The sequence below is a fragment of the Pseudorasbora parva genome, chromosome 15 (assembly GCF_024679245.1).
Source record: "Pseudorasbora parva isolate DD20220531a chromosome 15, ASM2467924v1, whole genome shotgun sequence".
NCBI classification, from domain to species: Eukaryota; Metazoa; Chordata; class Actinopteri; order Cypriniformes; family Gobionidae; genus Pseudorasbora; species Pseudorasbora parva.
The window spans coordinates 17,984,923-18,009,030 of NC_090186.1; the positions used below are offsets into that span (position 1 = coordinate 17,984,923).

Sequence of the window (24,108 nt, forward strand, 5' to 3'; positions counted from 1 at the left end):
CTTTGCACACGCGGGAAGAATAATGCTAGCTTTAAGCATATCCATAGCAAACTGGTGGAAGTGGCCTTGGATGGCAACAATTGCAGTGCATTATGGGTGTTAAAGTGTTCCTACCTATTAGTGTTGTCAAAAGTGCCGACCGCAATACCAAGTCATTACTGAAATTTTGGAAATGTGACGCTTTGAGCGCTGTTGAGCTGTAATTGTAAACATTTCTGAGTCTGACTGGTCATTGTGCTCACGCACTCATCAGATGTGTCTGTCATTGGCTACAATGATCAATACACAGGAGCATTTGAAAGCACAAGCAGACATCGACCAGATGTTTTAAAAGGATTCCCACCGCTGTTTCATATTAAACTATGTTATTCCCTTAACTAAGACCAGTTGATACATACCTCTCTCGTCTCAGCGTGTGCACTTAATCTCTCTGACGCGCGGTGACATTCTGATAGCATTTAGCTTAGCCCACTAAGCCCAGTTAATTCATTAGGTACCAAATAGAGATCAAGTTAGAAGTGACCAAACACCTCCACGTTTCCCCTATTTAAATACAGTTACACGGATAGCTGAACAACCAAGTATGGTGACACAAAATAAAACGTGGTGCTTTTCTAAGCAGGTTTAAAAGGATAACTATAATGTACGCCGGAATAGCACTTCTGAGAGTACTTTGATTGGCGCCGTAAAAAGTCATGCCTGAAAAATCCTCTCTCACATCTCCCCCTAACTCTCTCATTTCCATCAATAGGAGCAGAGGATTTTTCAGGCGTGACTTTTTACAGCGCCGAGTCGAAGTACTCTCCGAAGTGAGAAAAGTGGAGGCGTTTGGTCACGTCCAACTTGATCTCTGTTTGGTACCTAATGAATGAACTGGGCTTAGTGGGCTAAGCTAAGTGCTATCAAAATGATCACTGAGCGATTAATTGCACGCACTGCATGACACACGAGAGGTATGTATCATCTCGTTTTAGTTAAAGGAATAACAGTTTAATATGGAAAAAGTGGTGGAGTATCCCTTTAATGTGTTTACTAACATACTAAAGCTCTAAGTTGATTACAATTTGTAACAATATTTAAGCATATTTTGTTTAACATTAATGTTTGTCAGAAAATGTATTAGTACAATAACCATATTTTAAATAAAATATTAGTGGCAATTAATATAATTCTAAATAAAATTATAATACATTTTCATTTAATTGCAATTAACATACAAGTAAGTGGCTGAAAACATTAGTTTACAATTAAACTATAATAGGCACTCTTTAAACATGTGCTAAAATATACTTCTTTTCACAATGGTCTCTTCACATGAGAGATACTGGTGAGAAAACCATTGAGAATTGCTTAAAAAATCTATTTTTTGGCTAAAATATTCTACCACCTACCAATTCTTCATTTATAACTAATTGTTCTGGACTGTTTGTCGTTTTAAGTACATGTGACTTTTTAAATGTATGTATATGTTTATTTTCAACAATCTGACACCACTGATTATAGCTTAATTATGTTTTTGTTTTTTTACATTTATTTTAATAAGAAAATACTTAAGACACTATACTAATGAAGAAATCTAGAGACTCAAACAACTGGTGTCAGATTGAATATTATTGTTCACTGTTTAAAATGTCTTATTTATTTTAATGAATATGAAATATGTTTGGAGACAGGCTGCAGTGACTGCACCCAAAAATATTTGTATTTATTTCGAGCACTTCTAATGACTTGTGTTCTTTTTAGGGATCCAGTTTCGTCTCCCTACTGCCTGTAGTGTGGATCGAACAGAAACACCCACCCCAGGTAAAGCCACACATCCCAGTTAAGTCAGAACACAATAGTGTGTTAACATTCTGAGGTGTCATGTCCATTCAAACCCCTCAGATATGTATGTCCCTTCAAACTCATATGACCTTTTCTCGTGGAACACAAAACAAAATGTCAAAGCTAATATTTTCCATAAAGTGAAAATGCATGCTGATCTGAAGTCTGGACTACCAAAATGAAAAGAACAAAAACAAAGCAAATAAAACAACAAAAAACAAGTGTACAAAAAAAATGTGCAAACACGCCAATGACCTTGGCCTTAAACGTCATTGGAATGCATGCTTGTCAGAGAGTACAAAAAGTTGTGCAACAAGTGCGCCTTCAGATGTCACTTTGTATGAAGAGATGTCTGGACACATCCTCAGTGCGGCAATGTAGACATGATGTTCCCGCTTTTTTATGAAACAGGCTTAAAGTCACATAAACCGAGATGTTCCCTTTCAAAAGCTTCTCTCTATGCTAGCAGAAGGTCTCAGAAATGACCTTGGGATGTTGATTTAAAGATGTTTGAGCCTGGAGTAGCATGAACATACAAAAAATAAAATCTGATGAATTTTTTGCAGAGACGATTAGCCTGCCGCATTACATACTTGTTACAAGGGGCCTTTAAGTGTTTAAGGGGCTTGCCAAAACTTGGGAGCAATTGACCACCTTGGGCTAGAAGGAGCCCTAATTTCTAGAGGTGAAGCTTGTAGATGCACCTCGTAGGCAAGGCAATAGCATCTCTCAAACAGTGTGACATTGTTTGCTTGGTGATCACAGTCTGTGATGTTTCTCCAGCTCTTGTGTTGTGAACGGCGGAGGACAGATGTCTTCAAGAGTGACCGGATGTCCAGAATGGAACCTTAGGCAGATAGTATGAGTATCCCAAATAGCTTTTATCATTCCAGGGGAAAAGACTAAGCAAAATGGCGAGGTCGACAGAGCCTGCAAGTCCCCAATTCTTTTTAGTAAAGTAATAGCCATGAGTAAAACCATATTTAGGGTCAGAAGCTTGTCAGGCTCAAATGGGGTCTCAACTAGCCCCTAGTGAACTATGACTTAGTCCCACGAGGGGATCTTGGCTCTAACAAGAGGCATCAGTTGCCTGGCCCCGATCAGAAGCGGGCGATCAGATATGATGGCTATATAAATCCTAAGAGTGGCAGGACATATGCCTGATGATAACTTTTCTGACAGAAACTCCAGCACTGAAGCAATCTGGCAGTTGACTGGGTCTGCATAGCTTGCAGCACTGCCTTTCAAAGACAACCCATTTGGTGGCATAGGTCCTTCTCATGCAGGGAGGCCTAGCACTGAGATTGGTCTCTATGATGTCAGTTGAAATCCCAGTGTCCCTCAGTCGGTACCCTTCAGGGGAAAAACGGAAAGGTTCCACAATTCGGGCCAGGGATGAAATAATTTCCTTTGCGCTTGAGATAGAAGGTCCCTCCTGTTTATGATCAACCAGGATGATCCGTTGAGGAGAGATATTATCTCTGAGAACCAAAGTCTGTTCGGCCTACGAGGTGCTATCAGAAAGAGGCAAGAACTATGTTGATGAACTTTGGCCAGGACTCCTGGTATCAGAGTGATCAGGGGAAGAATCAATTCGAAGCAATTGATGTGCCAATCAAGATGATGGCCTCTCCAGATCCCTTGGACTAAACGACCATCTAAAGACTGCTCCCCAGCTTGATCAGGAAGCATCTGTCGTTAAAGGGATAGTTAACCCAAAAATGAAAATTTGATGTTCATCTGCTTACCCCCAGGGCATCCAATATAAGTGTTTCTTTTGTTTCCTCAGTAGAACACAGATGAAGATTTTTTACTCTGACCGTTGCACTGTGCCAGTCATATAATGCATGTTAATGGGGTGTAATTCTATGGGAGTTAAAAAAATAAATAAAAAAACATGCACAAACAACTTCAAATTAAACCCTGCAGCTCATGACAACATAATGATGTCTTAAGACACGAAACGAGTGGTCTGTGTGAGAAACCGGACAGTATTTATGTAATTTTACCTCAGATACAACACTATGTACAACAGCTGTCACTGTGCGCCATCACTTCTACTGGATGAGGTCAAAATACACTATATGGCTTCTCTCAATGGGATACAAGTGGCGGAAGTGATGTCTTGTGTGTATTGTACGCCATATTATGTATTTTCTCACATAAAACGATTGTTTCCTGTCTTAAGACATCAATGTGTTGTCACAAGCTGCATGGTTTATTGTGACAGCAGATGTATCTGCCCTGGTTTCACAGTAGTGGGGACCATGCCATGGAAATGCGGAGGGTGGTGCGCAAACTATTTTGTAACCTTTTTCTACTGTCTTTAGGACCAAAGGAGAGATACCCGACAGTAGCTTCCACACTTCCAAATTCTCTGAAACGGGCACCAATTTCAATACTTCCTGTTGAGGGGATGTTGAATGTCCTGGGCAATAACAGGAAGAAACAGAACTTTCAACATTTACCTGGAAACTGCTGCCAACCGAATCACCAAAGGGGGCAGGGATGTTACAGTGGTTTTGTGGCAAAGCCAAAGGTTGCCAAGTTCAAGGCTGAGTTCATTAACGTGTTTGTATACAGGCTTCACAGCTGGTCGCACACAAAGGTTTTCCCATAGCGCTAGCAGCACAGCATAGAGAGAAGTTTTTGAAAGGGAAGAACAAAAAGAAAAGCAAAACACTAATGGCACCTAAAACTCAGCTTACCTTATCAGGAAGTTTTGTCACTGCAATGCTGATAAAGCTCTGTAGAAGCTCTGTAGATTATCAGAATATCTGCTCTTGAATCACTAGGATGCTGTTTTACTGTCTCTTATCATGCACCACATGCACCGAATAGCTGATTTTACTGTGGACTGAACATCTGTTGTTGATTAAACAGTCACGCTGAAAGTTTTATAACCCATTCAAGCTGGCGTTAAAATGCAGAACACGCAATTTAACACATGCAATGATAAACAGTTCAAAATTTAAGTTCACAACCTTATGTGCTATGCACAAGTTTAGACAAAACACCTAACACATTCACACTGCTATAGCCTCAAATATGTTAATTAGTAATCAGCGGGTAATTAGCTCAGGGATTCCATAGTGGGCTGAAATCTCTAAATTATCTATCTATCTATCTATCTATCTATCTATCTATCTATCTATCTATCTATCTATCTATCTATCTATCTATCTATCTATCTATCTATCTATCTATCTATCTATCTATCTATCTATCTATCTATCTATCTATCTATCTATCTATCTATCTCTCTCTCTCTCTCTCTCTCTCTCTCTCTCTCTCTCTCTCTCTCTCTCTCTCTCTCTCTGTCTATCTATATATCTATCTATCCTTCACCAGCCTGCTGCCATAACTGCTTTTACAAGATAACAAGGCATTGTTCTCAGAGCCTTAACAAACTTTATATAAAAAAGGAGTTTCAAGATTTTGTCAAATCTGTACTTACTCAGACTAAGTGTTAACTAGTTATACATGCACATTCATATGTTTACAGCAAGTCAGTAAAGTGAGGAATTTACAGTTTTTCTCAGTCGCTTTGGTACATTTCTCGAATCAAACTCACAATTGCAAAACAGTTAGTGCATTTCTCATAACAATTTGTACAAATAGCAAAACACCATGGATAACCTGCAAAAGCCACTCTCTTGCTCAAAATCCTTAGTTCATCTCTCAAAAGTAAATATCTATGTAAATGAACATGCCAGTGCCATCAGAATGACAAGTCCTTGTGTCATTGTGTACGGATAAGACAGTCAAATTGTTTAGTCATGTTGTCAATATAACAGTTTACTCTGGAGAGATGTTCTGATGGAAACTACGGCTAAAGTTTTGATGACAATTATTGTCAATTGTAAGTTACATCTTAGTGTATGTGTGAGTGCAAATGCAAGAGAATGGAAAAGATTCAAATTTACACTCTTACTACTTGTACTGTATTTTATTGCCAGAACATGTCATTGAGATACACAGGTATATACCTGCTAGTTGATTTTTCATGAGAAGCACCTTTGTTAGAGAAAGTCAAGATTCACCTGGGAGCAATTTACCAATTCAGGGTAGATTTAGAAAAAAGTCTAATGGAAATATAGAAAGTATAGAAATATGCTTGACATATTATGATAACTTGTTCAACCATTTTGCATGTAAAGACTTATGCTATGAGCTTGTGCCTAAATGTTGTGGGGGTGAGACTATTCAACAGAGACCCAATATAATACATTTTGATCAACATGACATAAGCAACTGATAATGTAGGAAACAACAGAGAATTGTACATAATCATTTGCATGGATGTACCAAAGCGTTTGCAGCTTGTTCAAAGAAATTAGAAACTGCTTTTTTGATGTGCACAAGTGACACAATGATGTGAAAATTGAACAGGTAGTTTTGAGAATTTCAATTCTGATCTGAGAAATGTACCAAAGAGACTGAGAAAAACTGTAATCACATTTACCTTTTGTGGCGAGGTCGTCGAGCGAGAGATGTGGGAGGAACGAGTGAGACCGGTACGTGATTGAAGATGAGCATCACCTGCGAGGCACAACAGTTTCGAGGCATAAGGACGAGCAACACCAGTGAAGGACGAGAGGGGGCCAGGTCTGGACTTTATTTTATGGTTTTGGGCAGTCGTCTGTGAGGGGCTGCCGCTTTACTTCTGTTTTGTTTATTTTTTTGATTAAAGTCTTTTAAATGTTTGACGGTTCCCAACTCCTTCCCAGGCTTCGGCACCAATGTAACACAGTTATTTGTTCAGGAAAGAAGGAGGCAGGAACCAGCAAACATTTAAAATACTTTAATAAAATAAATAAACAAAACAAAAGAAATGTGGGCAGCCCCTCACGAATGACTGCCCACACACATAATAAAACATAAACAAAACCATAACATAAAGTCCAAACCTGGTCCTCTCTTGTCCTTCACTGGTGTCGCTCATCCTTATGCCTCCGAGCTCCCTCATGATAAGACTCGAGACTGGTGTGATCGCAGGTGATGCTCATCTTCAATCAACTAACTGTCTGGTTAGCTCCTCCCACTTCTCTTGCTCGACTACCTCCCACACGGCCCAAGCAGCTGCCTTCACCTGGTGCTGAAGCGCAGAGGAGACGGCAGCTCAGAGTTAGGGCTAAGTTCTCCCCAGTAGATGGTAGCAGAACCACTCCTTCCCCCAGTGAAGGGCTGGGGGGGAATCTTTTGTTCTCCCTTCAATGACACTGGCCACCCAGCAGGTGGTACCCTAAATCTGTTAAAGAAAGAACTGACTCTCCTTCCTTCGAGCCCCAAGAGGGCACAGACTGCAGTGTACAGCGCTTTGTCTCGTCGCTCTCGTCCCCCTCTGTTGCCAGACCCCTGTCAGAGCATGCCACCACAGAACAATCATCCTTCATTGGTCATTATCCAGAACTCTACCAAGCCCCCACACTGGGAGGCTATGCCTCCCACATCGGGCCGGTCATTCCACATTTCTACCCTATCGGGTGTACGCCTGTGGTTCCGATGACCCCGCTGGTACAGATTTTGGGACAGTTTTTTTCTTCAGGCTCAGCTATGGAATTCAGTTTGCACGTTGCACGTTGCACGTTCTCCCTGTTTTAGGATTCCGCTATACTGTGGTAGGTGGCATTGCCCCTGTCATGCGTGCAGAGGTCATAACCCTACTGGCAAAGGGTGCGATCAAGGCCGTCCCTCCAGCAGAGATGAAGTCTGGCTTCTACAGCTCCTACTTCATTGTACCCAAGAAAAGCGGTGGAATACCAATCCAGGACCTGTGCATCTTAAACCGAACCCTTCACAGGCTTCCATGCAAAATGTTGACTGTCAAACTCATTTTAGAATCAGATTTGTTTGCAGCGATCGACCTGAAGGTCGCGTACTTTCATGTCTCCATTCTTCCTCGACACAGATCATTTCTATAGTTTGCATATGAGAGGCAGGCATACCAGTATACAGTACTCCCATTAAGGTTAGCCCAGTCTCCTCATGTTTTCACAAAAGCTGTCGAAGCAGCCCTTGTGCCACTCAGGCAATCCAGTTTACATCCTGAACTATCTCAACTACTGGCTGATACTAGCTCACTCTCGAGGGCAAGTTTGCGAACACAGGGACCTGGTAGTCCAGCACCTTGCACATCTGGTCCTTCGGGTCAACTGGGAAAAAAGCAAACTCTCCCCCATGCAAAGGATCTCTTTTCTCTGTATGGAAATCAACTTGGTCACCATGTACACACAGCTTACAAGCGAATGTGCGCAGTCACTGCTGACTTGCCTGAGTCAATTTGAGGGAAAGAATGCGATTCCACTGAAGTTATTTCAGAGGTTCCTGGAGCATATGGCATCTGCAGTGGTGGTCATGCTGCTCAGTTTGCTTATATATGAGACTGCTTCACAATTGAGTCCCGAGATGGGCATGGCAACAGGGCATGCTCTGGGTGCCAGTTACTCAGGCCTGCCCTCAGACCTTTACCCCGTGGTCATTGCTCTTTTCTATGGGCCAGAGACTGAGAGTCCAGGCATGCTGTTGTCTCAACAGATGCCTCCAGCATGGGCTGGGGTGACGTGCAAGTGGCATGCAGCCGTAGGCCCCTTGACTCCTTGTTGGCTCCTTGACCCCAGTGCCTATGGCATGTCTATTGCTTCAAGTTGCTGGCTGTACATCTAACACTTGACCGTTTTCAAATGTTGCTGGACGGCAAGCAAGTACTGGTCTGTTCAGACAACACAGCAAAAGTAGCAAACATCAACCATCAGGGTGGTCTGTAGCCTGGATGCCAGCCTAACACAGTGCAGTTGAGCTCTCTTGACGTCGCTTCTTTGCTCTGATTAGTTGTAGGTCTATCCAATTGGTAAGCCTATCTTTCCTGGTTCGGTTGAAACACGGCCCATAATCACAGCCCCATGGAGCAGTTTCAGACACATATTCTGACTAGAATTGAGTATGACCACGTCAGGCTAGGCGGTCTGTGCCTTATGTCGCATCTTGCCCACCATCTCCTCCTATGGAGTCAGAATCTTTGGGCCATTCACATTCCAGGAGAGCTGAATCGTGCAGCCAAAAAGGTTGTGGCTACCATCACTTCAGCTAGAGCCTTGTCCATGAGACATGCCAATGCTCTGAATTAAATTAGAACCCCCATTCTGTCAGTCACTGACCTAACTCATAGGGATTGACTGAAAGGAAATGGCTGTTATGTATGTAACCTTTGTTCCCTGAAGGAGGTAATGGAGACGTTACGTCCGCATGCCACTACCGCTGTACTGCTGAAACGGCCAGGACGGCTCATCAGTCTCAGCTCCTCAGCTGGTAACATAATGCGTGATTTTATTTGCGGCTCCTTATATACCCACATGGGTGGGTGGAGTTCACGATGCGAAATCAGCAGACCCATGGTATTTTCCATACCATTGGCTCATTTTCTAATACTCAAAGGTGATAGGGCTCTCTTGTGAAACCTCCATTCTGTCAGTCACTAGCATAACGTCTCCATTCCCTCCTTCAGGCTTTTCAGTATGGTTGTCTCTGCACATAGCTGTCATATATGAGAAAATATTTTACCATCCAAAAAATGACAGTTCAGTTTCAAATTGTCCATGTTTCAGAGAGTTGGTTGCAGAAATGAGACATATCTGTTGCTCTGGGAGTTTTTATATTTAATCACAGCTGATGAAGTGTTTGACATGCTGATGACAGAATGAATTATGACATGGAGCATCAGCAGGTCAAGAATGGATTATTGTGTTCCTCTCTTATACAACACTACATTCTATATTTGGAAGCGTTTTACTCCTTTGTATGAATCGCACGTCTCTCTCCCACATTTTTTTTTCTTCAGTCTGTGACTCATTCAGAAGTTTTATAATAGTGTGCTATTTGTAGCCTATGTTTTTGATTGGCACATCATGTGTAGATTGTTTTGTACTTGCTTCATTTAAGAACAGTAAGGCATTTTGACATTTTGTCATGTAGGTGCTGAAGGGTTACACTGTAGGTCTGTAATTCCTTTCTTAAAAATATGATTTTATCCTGTTTGACATCAGGGTGACTTGATTTTAGCCATCAATGATTTCAAAGAATCAAGCTGGTCTAGTGTCAGGGTTTGGTTGCATCAGCCATGAAGTCAATGCTGAAACAGAAGTCAATGCTGGCAAAATAGTGACTATGCTGATAACTGCTAATGAAATTGCATATGACATTAAACTTGAATAATCCACTCAAAGTCTTCTGATTGGCTAAACAATGATTAGGGCAGTCTGTATGTACAAATGTGCTTCTAATATGCTTTTAATTCACAGCCCATTAAAATCCCTTAAAATCATTCAGTTGTTTGACAACCAAATTTAGTAATTCACTGTTAACAATACATTTCATAAATTAAATCATGAAATATAATAAATATTATTTAAATGCAGGCTATAAATATTAAGGAAAATAGTCACATTCAATTGGAAGAATTAGAGGAAAATATATGAACTACCATTCAAAAGTTCTAATTACTAATTTAGTTCTCAATATTTCAGAATTTTATACATAATTTTTCTCATCATTATTAATGTTGAAAACAGTTTCTTAATATTTCTGTGGAAACAGTGATACTTTTTTCAAGATTGTTTGATGAGTAGATTGTGTTGTAATGTTATAAATATTTTTAAAAACAGTTTGTTGAAACGTGCCATGCATATCAGAAGGTTTCTGAAGGGAAACAGTTGTATTTTCATGATATTGAATATTTTAAACATACTCAAGGTTTTCCTTTGTGGAATATAGTTTCAAGTAAATAAGATACGTTTGCCAAACTAATACTTTTAATGCACAGTGTATTGCTCAACATCTCCTAAAATCATATCAGAATGAACTATCTGCCAGATTAAACTACAGTATGCACCATATTTAATCTAGACAGACAGTCTGTATCTAGGAACAAAAGAGAATATCTTATGAGAGCTGCTAGTACGCAAGAATAATACAAATCATATGAACACAAGAGATTACCAACTAACTTAAAGTGTCCAGTTTGCGCATTATACACATGATTCCATTGGCAAAAGATGTATCCAGCTTGTGATGTCCTCATGCTGTATACAGCTATGCAGTGGAAGTAGCTTGAATCCACAACAACTGAACTGAAAAGCGTATGGAAGCAAAAAGGGAAAGTGACAGTACCGGTAATAAAACACGGATCAACATAGTTTGCATAGCATCACAATTGCTGTGCATTGACTAGGTCCACAAAACAATGTTTATGTTGCTAACATTGCCTAAATCATGCGTGCATTTCTTGATTAGCTGATTTGTTCATTGTTGACAATTTGACAGGGCCCGGAGTTGCTGTCATAGCAAAAGGTCCATAAGCTCAAACCTGAAACAAATAACATTATAATGTTGTGTAGTCATTCATATAAAATCGATATACAGAGAGGTAGCTATGAGACAGGTAAGTAGTTTGTGTTGTTTGTTGTTTGACTTTAACATTAGATAGGTTTGGCAATACTGACATTAGGCATAGCGATTGATATTCATATCACATATCAGTGGAAAGTATAACTTGGCAAGACTATTAATAGGCAAATTCACCAAAGAGGCAACTGGGGTCAGTTCTTCTTACCTCGAGTAATACATCTGAGCTGATTTGACAGATGCCAACTGTCATGACAACTGATCACTGGCTAATTTGGTTCTTCAAACACATTTGCAGATTTTATTAAAATATCTGGAAGAAGCTGGATAAAGAGTCCTAAATCGCACACTCTTAAGTACTTATTTTGAATAAGTAATAACTTCACAAACACAGACCTCAGTAGAGTACTCTTGTAAGAAAGTAGCAGTGGCTGGGATTGACATTAAGTATCACCTCCGCTTAAAAAGATGCAATCTAATCCTATTCACTTGCAATAAAACTGCTACCGGAATGAACTCTGGGATGAGTTTCGAAGAATCTAACTGTCCTTGGATCATGTCAAGTTGTCAACAATGACATCCAGGTAATTAAGTGATCCACGTACAAAGAATGGACCCCGGGGCAACAGACTCATACCGGAAGCAAATGCCTAATCCTACCCCACCACTAAAACTAAACTTAATGAGGCTACAATCTCCCTAACTTTTAGTTTGAGACTGCTGGCCTAGCACGGCTGTCCTGAAACTTTAGTGATGTATAGTGCTCTGGCTTGGCAATAGGATACTAGCAAGCCAGTACACAGTTGGCTGCTGCCTGGAGTCTTTGTGGTGTTAGCCCAGACGCACAAGTGGCGAGGCGGCAACGGCTTTTGTTGCCGCCAGTTCTTTGGTGTCTGTTGGTGTGTCACACACGCTATGATTCAAAAGTTAGAGTGTAGCTTTAAAATGGTTAAAATTAAACATTACCACTCAAGTCTAATGTATCATTCATCTGTTCGTTTATAGCGACAGTGACATATACACCTGGCTACAAGAAGACTCCTCCACCTGTTCCTCCTCGTTCCACAACTAAGCCGCTGATTTCCGTAACAGCCCAAAGCAGCACAGAGTCAACACAGGATGCGTACCACGAGGGGCGGCTGCCACGCGGAGGACTTTGGGCACCGGACGGCCTTAGCCGGGTTATCTACAACTCCACAGACAGTCTGGACAGCTCTAAAGCGGTAACCCTAGCAATGGACACTGGTTCCAAGCGCCTCACTTCTGCAGGGAGCTACAGCTCTGTTCAAACCTGTGATAAGGCCATCCTGGTGTCCAAAGCAGAGGAATATCTCAAGACTCCACGCTCTTCCATCGGGATACAGGTAAACTTCCCTCAAGGTTTTTAGGTTTTTGTCATAAAAATCGACTAAGTTGGTCACTGCCTCTTTGTAAATCCAATGGCTTTGTGTCTCGCCTCCAGTCCAAAAATAGCTGACAGCATTCAGCCTGTGACTCACCCACCCAGAAAGTGCACACAAAGTATCCTCATATAGCCAGATTCTGTGGCAGAGAAGATGAGACTGCATACTGACCCTGAACAACAAAGATTAATGGTGATCCTTTTCTCTGTGGGCTTATTCCTACACATGACCGACAGCCAAATGCAGTTGTGGAGATGAAGAAAATATTACACCTATAAAGCTATGCATCTTTAACAACCAAATCCACAAAGGCTGGAATTATTTAGCTAAATACAGAACTCAAACCACTTATCGGTTACAACTTCCAATGCTTACCTAACTAATATAAACATGTTTCTAAATTTTATAGTGATAATTGATATGGTATGATTTTCAATTTTTTCAGCCATATACAGTGTATCCGGAAAGTATTCACAGCGCTTCACGTTTTCCACATTTTGTTGTTACAGCCTTATTCCAAAAACAAAACAAAACAAAACAAAAAAATCCTTAATCATACAAAAAATACCCCCTATTGACAATGTGGAAGAAGTTTGTTTGAAATCTTTGCAAATTTATTAAAAATTTCACATGTACATAGGTATTCACAGCCTTTGCTCAATACTTTGTTGAAGAACCATTGGCACAAATTACAGCCTCAAGTCTTTTTGAGTATGATGGTATAAGCTTGGCACACCTATTTTTGGGTAGTTTCTCCCATTCCTTTTCGCAGGAACTCTAAAGCTCCATCTAGTTGGATGGGGAGTGTCGGTGCACAGCCATTTTCAGATCTCTCCAGAATCTACAGAGTTAAATCTCCAGAGTTAAATCGGGTTCAAGTCTGGGCTCATACCGGGCCACTCAATGATATTCACAGACTTGTCCCGTCGGCACTCTTTTTTTTTTTTTATCTTGGCAGTGTGTGCTTAGTGTCATTGTCTTGTTGGAGGATAAACCTTTTCCCCAGTCTGAGATCCAGAGAGCTCTGGAGCAGGTTTTCATCAAGGATGTCTCTGTAAATTGCTGCATTCATCTTTAGCTCAATCCTAACTAGTCTCCCAGTTCCTGCTGCTGAAAAACATCCCCACAGCATGATGCTGCCACCAAAATGCTTCACTGTAGGGATGGCATTGTCCAGGTGATGAGCGAGGCCTGGTATCAGCCAGACATGATGCAATAACAGATCAGAGAATTTTGCTTCTTGTGGTCTGAGAGTCCTTCAGGTGCCTTTTGGAAAACTCCAGGTGGCCTTCTACTGAGGAGTGGCTTCCATCTGGCCGCTCTAACATACAGGCCTGATTGGTGGAGTTCTGCAAAGATGGTTGCTCTTCTGAGAGGTTCTCCTTTCTCCACAGAGATACACTGGAGCTCTGTCAAAGTGACTATCAGGTTCTTGGTCACCTCCCTGACAAAGGCCCCTCTCACCCAATCACTCAGTTTGGCTGGACGGCCTGCTTTAGGAAGGGTCCTGGTGTTTCCAAACTTCTTCAATTTATGGATGATGGGGGTCACTGTGGTTATTGAGACCTTTAATGCTTCAGAAATGTTTCTGTACCTCTATACAATACTGTCTTGGAGGTCTACAACACAATTTCTTGAACTTCATGGCTTAGTTTGTGCTCTGACATGCACTGTTAACTTTAGGACCTTGTCTAGACAGGTGTGTGCCTTTCCAAATAATGTCCAATCAACCGAATTTACCACAGGTGGACTCCAATCAAGTTGTAGAAACATCTCAAGGATGATCAGTGGAAACAGGATGAACATGTCATGGCAAAGGCTGTGAATACTTACATACATGTGATTTTCTTCTTTTTGTTATTATTATTAATTTGTAAAGATTTCAAACACATTTCTTTCATACTTCCATTATACGGTATTGTTTATAGAATTGAGGGAAACAATAATAATTTTAATTCATTAATCCACAATAGGGCAGTATCAACAAAATGTGGAAAAGGTGAAGTGCTGTGAATATTTTTGCGGATGCACTGAATATATATATATAATTTATATTTAAAGGGTTAGCTCACCCAAAAAAACTATCATCAATTACATGACATTCTAAGATTTTGTTCATCTTCAGAACAATCTAAGGGATTTCTGTCCCTTACAAATGATTCACTTAAAGAAATTATAAAAGTAATCCATATAAAGTGAGTGTCAGGGTTTGTTGAAGGGAAAGGAGTGAGGACTCAATTTGCAGGAGGAATGGACTTTATTCAATTATATAAAAAAGCTAAACAAAAACTACTCCAAGGGGGAAAAACAAGACTTGACTCTTGACTAGACAATGCAGACAGGCAGGGAAACATAAGGTAATTTTGATGATCCCATACTGCAAACACAAGAAGACTAAATAGGGAACAACCAATAGAGGGTAACAAGGGAAGACAGGTGGGGCAAATTAACCAATTATCAGGAAACAAGGTGGGTGGGGTTAGACAATCTAACACATGGGACAAAGAAACACATGAACATGTGTTCACACCAAACGTGACATGAACATGCAGCTAATAAAAACTCATAAGCTGCATGTTCACACAAAACATGACAACATGAAAGCATGCAGCTACTGAAACACCAGCTGCATGCTAAACAACACAAGACAAACACACGGACAGAAGAGCGCACACTCACATGACAAGACAGAGCGCACAAGAACGAGCTCATTCCGTACACTCACAACAGAAGACAAAACACGAGGAGCAAGAATGTCCGAATCCCAACACAAAACCCGAAACACAACTAGACCAAAGTGCTGGTATCCGAACACCATGCCCCACACAGAAAACTACAAGGACAGAAGAGCACGCAGCTCAAGCATGCTCAAAGCTGCGTGTTCACACAAGACAAGACAAACAATAAGGGAGTGTCAGGGCTCTGTCCAAAACCAAGAGAAAGCTAGACCGAAGTGACAGACAGTGAGTGGTTATTTTAGGTCTTCTGAAGAGACACAATCTCTATGAACAGATTTAATTAGGCTTTTATTCACATATTAACACTGATCACTGCACATACGTGTTTCGTATGGATTACATTCACTTTTTAAAGTTTTGTTTCAATGGAATTTCAAGACAAAAATTTCTCAGGTTTCATTAAAAAAAATCTCCTTTGAAGATGAACAAAAGTCATATGGGTTTTGAACAAAGTATTTTTTTGTGTGAACTATCTCTTTATATATATATATATATATATATATATATATATATATATATATATATATATATATATATATATATATATATATATATATATATATATATATATATAAAAATCTATATATAAACACAACCCCCTTTCCCTAAACTATTCTCAACAAACCATTTCTCAACGAAAACATTTGACAGGCAGATAAAAGTATTGAACTTTAAACATATTCCAAACAGTTGTAGTATTAGACGCCTTGGGAGTAAAGACAAATTGGAAAATTATAAAGGCGATTTAGTAACCTGATATGATTTTAACCATGAGACTAAAGACTTCTATGTTTACAGCACTTGCTGTAGCACAAGACAGAAAATGCATCAATAAGTAATAAACTTCCAGAAGACTTTGAACTTGTTTAAAGTACATCTCTGTATGTTCATGGTGCAATTAACAGATCCACAGCTGTCAGCACCAGAACTAATAACAAGCAATAAGGAAAAAGAATCTGAGAATGTGGATATAGTATATGAAAGACTTTTACTAAACAATAAATCATGTCTCTAATGATTGGTTGCAGTCTAGGATAGTACTGTGGACATTAATGAACTGTGACTGGTTACTAGAATCTCTTGTCTCCATTGGGCTCTTAAACAGGCTGCTTTAGGGGCTGTCCTTACAGTAAGTGTGCTATAAATTGCTTGAGATAACAAATTGGCTGTGAAATGACAGCTCTTTAGGGAAGTCTCATATGTGTGCCTCTAAGCTGTTGTTTTCTCTTCTGGGTCTGTGCTAATGTGTTCATACCACCCAAAGGATATTGTATATAGCAGTATTGTATTGTGTTTTAAGTATTGCCTTGACACTTTCATTATTACTCACTGAAGGTGAAAAACTATTGTATCTGTTAGTTTTGTTATTATCGTTCTCACTGGCTGGGAGTCTATTGCAGTCCTGACTCCCTAGAACCATATTCTACAATCAAAGAGGAACATCTCACATTAGGCCTGTCTCACAGCAAGTTTGGAGCCTAAACAGCAGATTGATTATCCTAAAAAAAAATTTAAAAAAATTCCGGGAAAATCTTGGTTCATGCCATCACAAGTGGTTTCATTTTCCACCCAAATAGATTTTCCGCCATTTTGAATTTTGAAACTCCTCCTTTAGCCTTTAATTGTCCTTTTTCAGATTTGGGACAAATAATCTTGTGACCTCTGATCAAGAGTTTTGAATGGTTTTTGATTTACAAAAATTTGGTGAGAATGCTAACCAGAAAGTAAGGATATGTTTTAACAGGTTTTTGCGTTCCAGGTATTGAAACAAAACTTATTATATGTTTTGCCCACCATAACCAGAGGCTTACTTGTAAAGAAATCACAATAAAATATAATTTAACTGAAAACATATATAAATTATTTGGAGTAGAGTTCAGAACCTGAATGATAGCTACAGAGAATACATTAGAATACTTTAATGTGTTCAAAGGTTGGCCACATTGCTTGTCAGCCATTTTTTATTTTGTTGTATATTGCTGTATTTTACCAGTGGTTTGGATATAGATTGCGACAGGATTCAGCATAAAACCTAGAAATGAGCTAGAATTGATTTCTATTGTCCCAAAATCAATCTGAATCTTTTTTGTTTTTAATACATAAAATAGGATGATTTTTAAAGCTTTTAAATGATTTTAAAAGGGTACCTTGCTTGTCAAAACTTGTTAAATCTGTAATCTTTGCAATATAATTTAGCATAAAAACCATGGTGCTGTAGTTCATTGGATCATGCTTAATGTGGTATACATGACCTTAGTGATGTGCTTGGCCCAATAAATTGCAGCTATATTCTGTTCTTCTCTGGTTCACCTCAGATACTCACTAGCATTTGTTAAAGTATATATATATATATAGTATGTGCTCCTTTTTTATCTCTTCCTTTGCTTATTCATTCTTCAGGTGGAAGCAGCCACAGATTCTGAGACAGATAGTAAAGGTCTCCCACAATATCATTCTGTGGGTATCCAGGTAGAGGATGTGAAGAGGTAAGTGTTCTCAACAGTCATAAACAGGACATTTGATCCAAAGAACTTGAACAAGTAGCTCAGAAAATAAATAAAGTGAGATAATGAATAGGGGCAATCAGTTCACATAGATTGCACTTTTCTTGGTGTAAGTAGACTATATAAACTGCGCTCAGTATTGTCACTTTTACGTGGATTTTCAGACTGGGGCGCTTTAAACGGTCCAACAGTGTGACGACGGCAGTTCAAGCCGATTTGGAGCTTGAGGGGTTTCCTTCGACCGAAGATAAGAGTCTACAGTTTGGAGGATTTCAGCGGCATTCTGAACCCAGTACACCCACACAATACAACGTGGTTCGGACCGTACGCACACAGGGCCTCTTCAGCTACCGTGAGGACTACCGACCCTCCAGCGGGCCACCCAGCCCACAGCCTGAACCCTGGCTGGTGGAACCCAATCATGAAACAGCCGAATCCGGCCGTGCGTCGCCGCTCCGCCGCGATGGCAGCTGGTTTATGCAGCTTCTGCACAGCGAGACCAAACGTCTGGAGGGATGGTGCAAAGATATGGAACGCGAGGCAGAGGAACACGACTTGTCGGAGGAGAGTGAGTGTGCAGGACATCAAAAAAACAGATAATATGGCTAAAACAGCTCAAATATCATGGCAGTTTATAACTATTTTACATTTCGGTGAATTGGTGGTTAATTCGTATGAGTTTGTATCTCATTTATATGTTTTCGTCAGATCTGTTTAAACCCAAAATATACTTTCACCGTCCATGTTCCGCGGCAGTCCACATGACGGTATTTTCATCATCAGGAGTGTCAGCAGCGCATGTGCAAAATAGATTCCACTAGGTGGCAGTACACAGAGCTGTGACGAACTGTTTAGTAGTCGAAAAAAGTGCAGAAAGCTGTAACCTTGCAACCATACACACAGCAGTTCACATTGCTGCTGTGCGTATGTGTGCATTGCTGTAAGAATGTCAAAATTCGCTCTGGCTGCCCTGCCAGCAATGATGTAGATCAAATGCTTAGTCTTTTTTAAAACTTTATTTAAAGGGCCGCAAAGCAAACAAGCATGTTGATCAGTATTTATGCAGACTGACCACAAGTAGGGTATAAATTATTCTCATGAAATCTTTTAAATGTAAAAGTAAAAAGTTGATTGATAGAAAGAACTTTTCAACCTTCATAATATATTTTCCAGACTCTTGTGGTGATACATCGACTTACAATAGGTTGAATGACACGTCTGCTATAGCTTGATGGGGTCTGTATCGTAGTAACCCGAGAACAAAAAGAACTACACAATTCGACTGCTTTACGGCATATACGTCACTTCCACCAACACCCACACTTCCAAACTTTTTTGTTCGTCGGATAATATAGTCATGTCCGAAGCAGCACAGACAAATAAGAAAGAAAACGGTTTTGTTGGAGGAAAGCAATAAGAGGAAACGAAAAAGTGATCGGATTAAAGGCAGGACGAGGATCAACATTGGACCAGCGTTTGCTCGTTGGCGTGAGCTGAAGGAGGCGTGCCCGACCGATGCTGTCATGCCTGTTATGGTGATTACCTACCACTCAAACATTGAATTGAAGTATCATATAGATTCTGTAAAACGGTAACCAATAGACTACTATAATGATGCTGGCTTGTAAACGTGAGCATCGTGATTATTTGGCGTTTGGAAAAAATAAAACCCATGAAATTATATTCATATGACATGCTGAAACATATGCCACTGACTGTACCTGGGATGAAGACATTTCACACGCGACGCCAGAAGAACACCTGCATGTGAACTCCTCCTGCAGTGTTCAGGGGAACTGTTACCCCTCATTTACACTGAACACCTGTGCGGCGCATTACGGCTGCGACACGGCTACCGGAGCTGATCGTGCCCATTCTAGTCAATGCTTGTGTTTACACTGGCCGCGGCATGTGTTCATGGTTAAGAGCTAGTCTTATTTCAACATGCAGTTTATAGGAGACCTTTACTAGCCATGGTCTTTAATTAACATTAACATTAATTTGTGTGCAGCCTACATTAAAATAACTGTCCTGGTTGAAGTGTAGCCGTAATGCAACTGGTCAAATCGGTGTTGTTTTGAGCAAATTAATTGCATTCCCGCTGAAAAACCCGCTGAATGTGTTATAGCACGAAAATGTTGCCGATAAACAGTGTTGTGCTCCTTCTTATCAAACCAAATCATTCAAGACAACATTAAAAATTAATGACTTCCCTGTATTTTGACACTCTTGCCTACGGTGGTGTGAACGCAAACGCACATATAGACAAAAAAAGTGTAACCTGCTAACTCTGCAGTATGTATTGAAGGAGACAAAGAAAAAAATTATGTCAATGGAGGAGATCCTTTACTATGCTAAATAAACTGTTTTTGTAAGGAAATACCTTATCAAAGAATGAATTGACAGCCCATCAGCTAATCTTCAACATGTTTGCTCTTAAAAATTAATTTTGGATTAATCCATTTTTAGAGGTTACACCGGGGAAAAATGCTCTTGTGATTCAGTTTAAAGCAAAGAGTGATTGGCTGTCACAACTCTGAACGAAATTCAATGATGTCAAGGTAGCAATGCAATTTGTTATCAAAGCACACGTGATACAAGTTAGCTGTTATGCTTTTAAAAATGATAGATCCACAGACCCTCGTATCTCCCAATATCAAGTCCATCTCTGGCACTACCTTCTTCCAAGAACTGTCAACAAAGCAGCATACTGGTATCCTTCTCCATCATTTCATGTTTTGGTTCTTGTTCTAAACTTTGCGTGCAATGGCAGATCGTCTTCGTTTCTTCCTTTATCTTTCTAAGCGAATGTCTTATAAATGACACAACTCAGTGCTGCCCTCCGATGTCTGGTTGAGTATAAAAATGTAATACTGCACAATGTCTAAAAGTAATTTATCCATGGTTTGTAGTATATTTTGAAAGGTATGTAAACACGATGTGTACAAGACGGAGTGGAATGCAAAGAAATTAAATATGCCTGGGCCTTCAATATGCCCCACTGACGTTTATGTTTGGGGTTGGACCTTCATCCTTACTTAAAAAAATTAAATTAAAAAAATTCATACGCAATCACCACCTCGTAACATTTTGGTTCAAACATTTCTCAGATCTAAATCACTATTTAACAAAGACAATTAATGTGTGTATATCATGTGTGTATATAATTTGTATAACTGAAATATTTTTTTCTCAGTTGTCCTCTATCTAATAATGTCTTGCAGTTCTTGGGAAGATCCGGAGTGCTGTGGGCAGCGCTCACCTCCTCATGTCCCAGAAATTCCAGCAGTTTTACTGGTTGTGTCAGCAAAATCTGGTATGTGGCATTTCTACGATGCCCATGAGAAATACATTAATGTTCCTTTTGCATCATAAAATGCATCACCCATGCACTAGTTCTGTCATGAAAGAATCAGTTTGCCTCTTGACAGTCAGTTCATCAAAAAGTATTTTACCCCGTTTACCTTGCATTTATTAAATACAACAACATTTTTTCTACTTTAGCTTTTCAGCATTTTGTCTTTTCACATTAAAAATAATATTTATAAAGATCCTTAGGGGGGAGGGGCCGATCTCCCGATTTAGCCAATCTCATGTTAATCTTGAGTACCTACAGAGACATATCTCAAAGAAGTCTTTAGTTTTATTAGATTTATAAAAGACCGATAAGCTGTACTGGAAGAAAATAATAAACTATACGCTGGTATATTCGAACCCAGAACCGTACCTCAGACACACTCGCCTGACACAAGCTCACTGGACCACTCCGAAGCACACAAACATTTCATGCAAATCTATGTGAAGAATCTCAGGACTGACATATTGTATTATGCTATAGTCAGGAGGATAAAACTATCATGTTAAACATGACTTCTCATGACTTCCCCCCCTTACCCAAATTTGAAAACAAAGTAATACCACTGCATCGCATTATGGATAACTTTTGATTCACTTTTGGTTTGTTTGGTTTGTTTACATTGTATGCACTTGGGTGCCGATTGCCAACAAAACAGGCATTAATGCATTTTACTCACGGCCTGCAATGACCTGCAAATCCAACAAGTTTTCCTTATAAAACATTCGTCACTGAAAATGCCAGGAACATCCACTGTTTCCTTAAAGGACAGCTCAGACAAATTTTTAAGTTTATCTTGATCGTTATATCGTTATACAGTCTATAGAAAACAAAACGAACCGGATTGGTGCTTGCAACACGGAGTTATTACAGTTAATGCCCAGAGCCCCTCCTCAACTAAAACGGCAGCTTTGGGGGCATACACGTAAAGGGTGTCTTTGTGCCTCTTAACAGACACAAAATGCAATTAAAATGTCTGTCCAACATGAACAGGACCCTTACATGACAACAAGATGCGTTTAGCCACATAGCCATTAATTAAATTCACCTGTTTTAGGCGGCTAGCTGTGTCCCGCGCTGAAGTCTTGCGGAAAAACAGTCCAGTGGGGAAGAGCGTTGTGTTTATGAAGAGGCTCTGCTCATCGGCTCGACGTTTCTCAGTATTGAACGTGTTTGAGAGAAACAGTTTTCGATTCTGTACTGCTGATCCTGAGGACCGCTGCTCGTTCAGTTACTCACCCATACTGTATCAGCGGCACGTGAGTTCATCAGTTCTCTCAGTAAAACATGACTCAGTTCACTGAACAGTTGGAGTTACAACATATAATTCAAGACATTGGTTTATTTATATTCGGAAGGACTGTCACTCATGTCAGAAAGTGAGTAACTAAACTGCGATCAGCGCCAGGGGCATGGGACTGGGGGGATAAAGGGTACTGACTAACCAGGGCCCGAGGCAGGGGGGGGGCCTTAGAAGTCAGTTTTCTATACATACACATACATGGTACGGGGGCCCAGCAAGATGGTTTGTACCCAGGGCCCAAAATTTGGTGCTACGCCCCTGATCAGCGCTGATTTGAAACGTGAACTGTTTAGAACGATTCAGTCCAATTTGGTGAACTGGTTCGCCCGGTTCACTAAAAAGAACCAGTTCAAAAGAACCGGTTAAAAAGAAAGATTCGTTCATGACCGGTCATCACTTGAGTGATGATCCGATCGGGTTCACGAGTGAAGAAGAAATTGTTCGCGTTTGTGCCTTTCCGAATTGTATACATTTGCAGCGAACACTTCACTAACTTACAAAGACACAACACAGCCGGGCCAGTTGAAGAAAAATGCCATTCCGTGGTTAAAGACGGGTGCAACCACTGCGGAGGTCATGTAAACTTTATTTATCCTTCCATTTGGGCACACACGGCTTGAGGAAAGATGTGCAGTAATTTAAAATAATCTTGCTTTTAACACACAACACTCTTCCCAACTGAACAAGAGTCATTTCCTACTTTTTTCCGGCAACCGCTGAGTCCCCACGGGACTTCAGCGCGAAACACAGCTAGCTGCCTAAAACAGGTGAATTTAATTAATGGCTATGTGGCTAAACGCATCTTGTTGTCATGTAAGGGACCTGTTCATGTTGGACAGACATTTTAATTGCATTTTGTGTCTGTTAAGAGGCACAAAGATACCCTTTACGTTTATGCCCCCAAAACTGCCCTTTTAGTTGAGGAGGGGCTCTGGGCATTAACTGTAATAATTCCGCGTTTTCAAGCACCAATCCGGTTCATTTTTTTCTTCTATAGACTGTACTCACAAAGATATAACGATCAAGATAAACTTAAAAATTTGAAGGGAGTTGTCCTTTAACGCTGGGTTCTTTGAGAAGCTGAACAAGGTTATCCTTTCATCTCAACCAAAAACACACTTCTTTGATGACGTTGTTAAAAAATTCCTTCTCAACTTGCGTTACCCAAACGATAGCGTTTATATTGTTTTAGCGAGAAAACAAGGATTGTCCATTCAAGGATTTTCCGCGCTTTATGACTTTATACAGGGCCATACTCTGAAAAATAATTTTCCAAAACTTGAGAGAAACCGGAAGGAGCATTTTTGACACAGAAGTACTCTGTCATTCATCCAACAATATTACATTTTACAGACATTTTTAAACTTTGGCCATGTTTAGCATACTAATCAAACTCTTTAACACTGCAAAAAACTCATGAAATAGCATTAGACCCCCATTTAAAAATGTAAGCAAAAATGCGCAATATATTATTTAATTAAATAAATTAAGTTTATTTTTCCCTCATTGACAATGTATTTTTGTAGTTAACTGTACTAACATAAATAAATAAATAAAAACTAAATCGAAATATTTTATTTCA

At 40.0% G+C, this 24,108-nt stretch overlaps 1 protein-coding gene across 1 annotated transcript in view; it reads left to right on the plus strand.

Annotated features, from left to right (window-relative positions):
- Positions 1-24,108, plus strand: part of LOC137041234 (disks large-associated protein 2) — a 38,253-nt gene that overhangs the window by 1,279 nt on the left and 12,866 nt on the right. Inside the window, exons 2-6 of the mRNA XM_067417279.1 lie at positions 1,744-1,803; positions 12,229-12,587; positions 17,765-17,850; positions 18,033-18,436; positions 21,093-21,184. Of these exons, the coding sequence (XP_067273380.1) occupies positions 1,744-1,803; positions 12,229-12,587; positions 17,765-17,850; positions 18,033-18,436; positions 21,093-21,184 (1,001 nt within the window). The remainder of the gene's footprint in view (positions 1-1,743; positions 1,804-12,228; positions 12,588-17,764; positions 17,851-18,032; positions 18,437-21,092; positions 21,185-24,108) is intronic.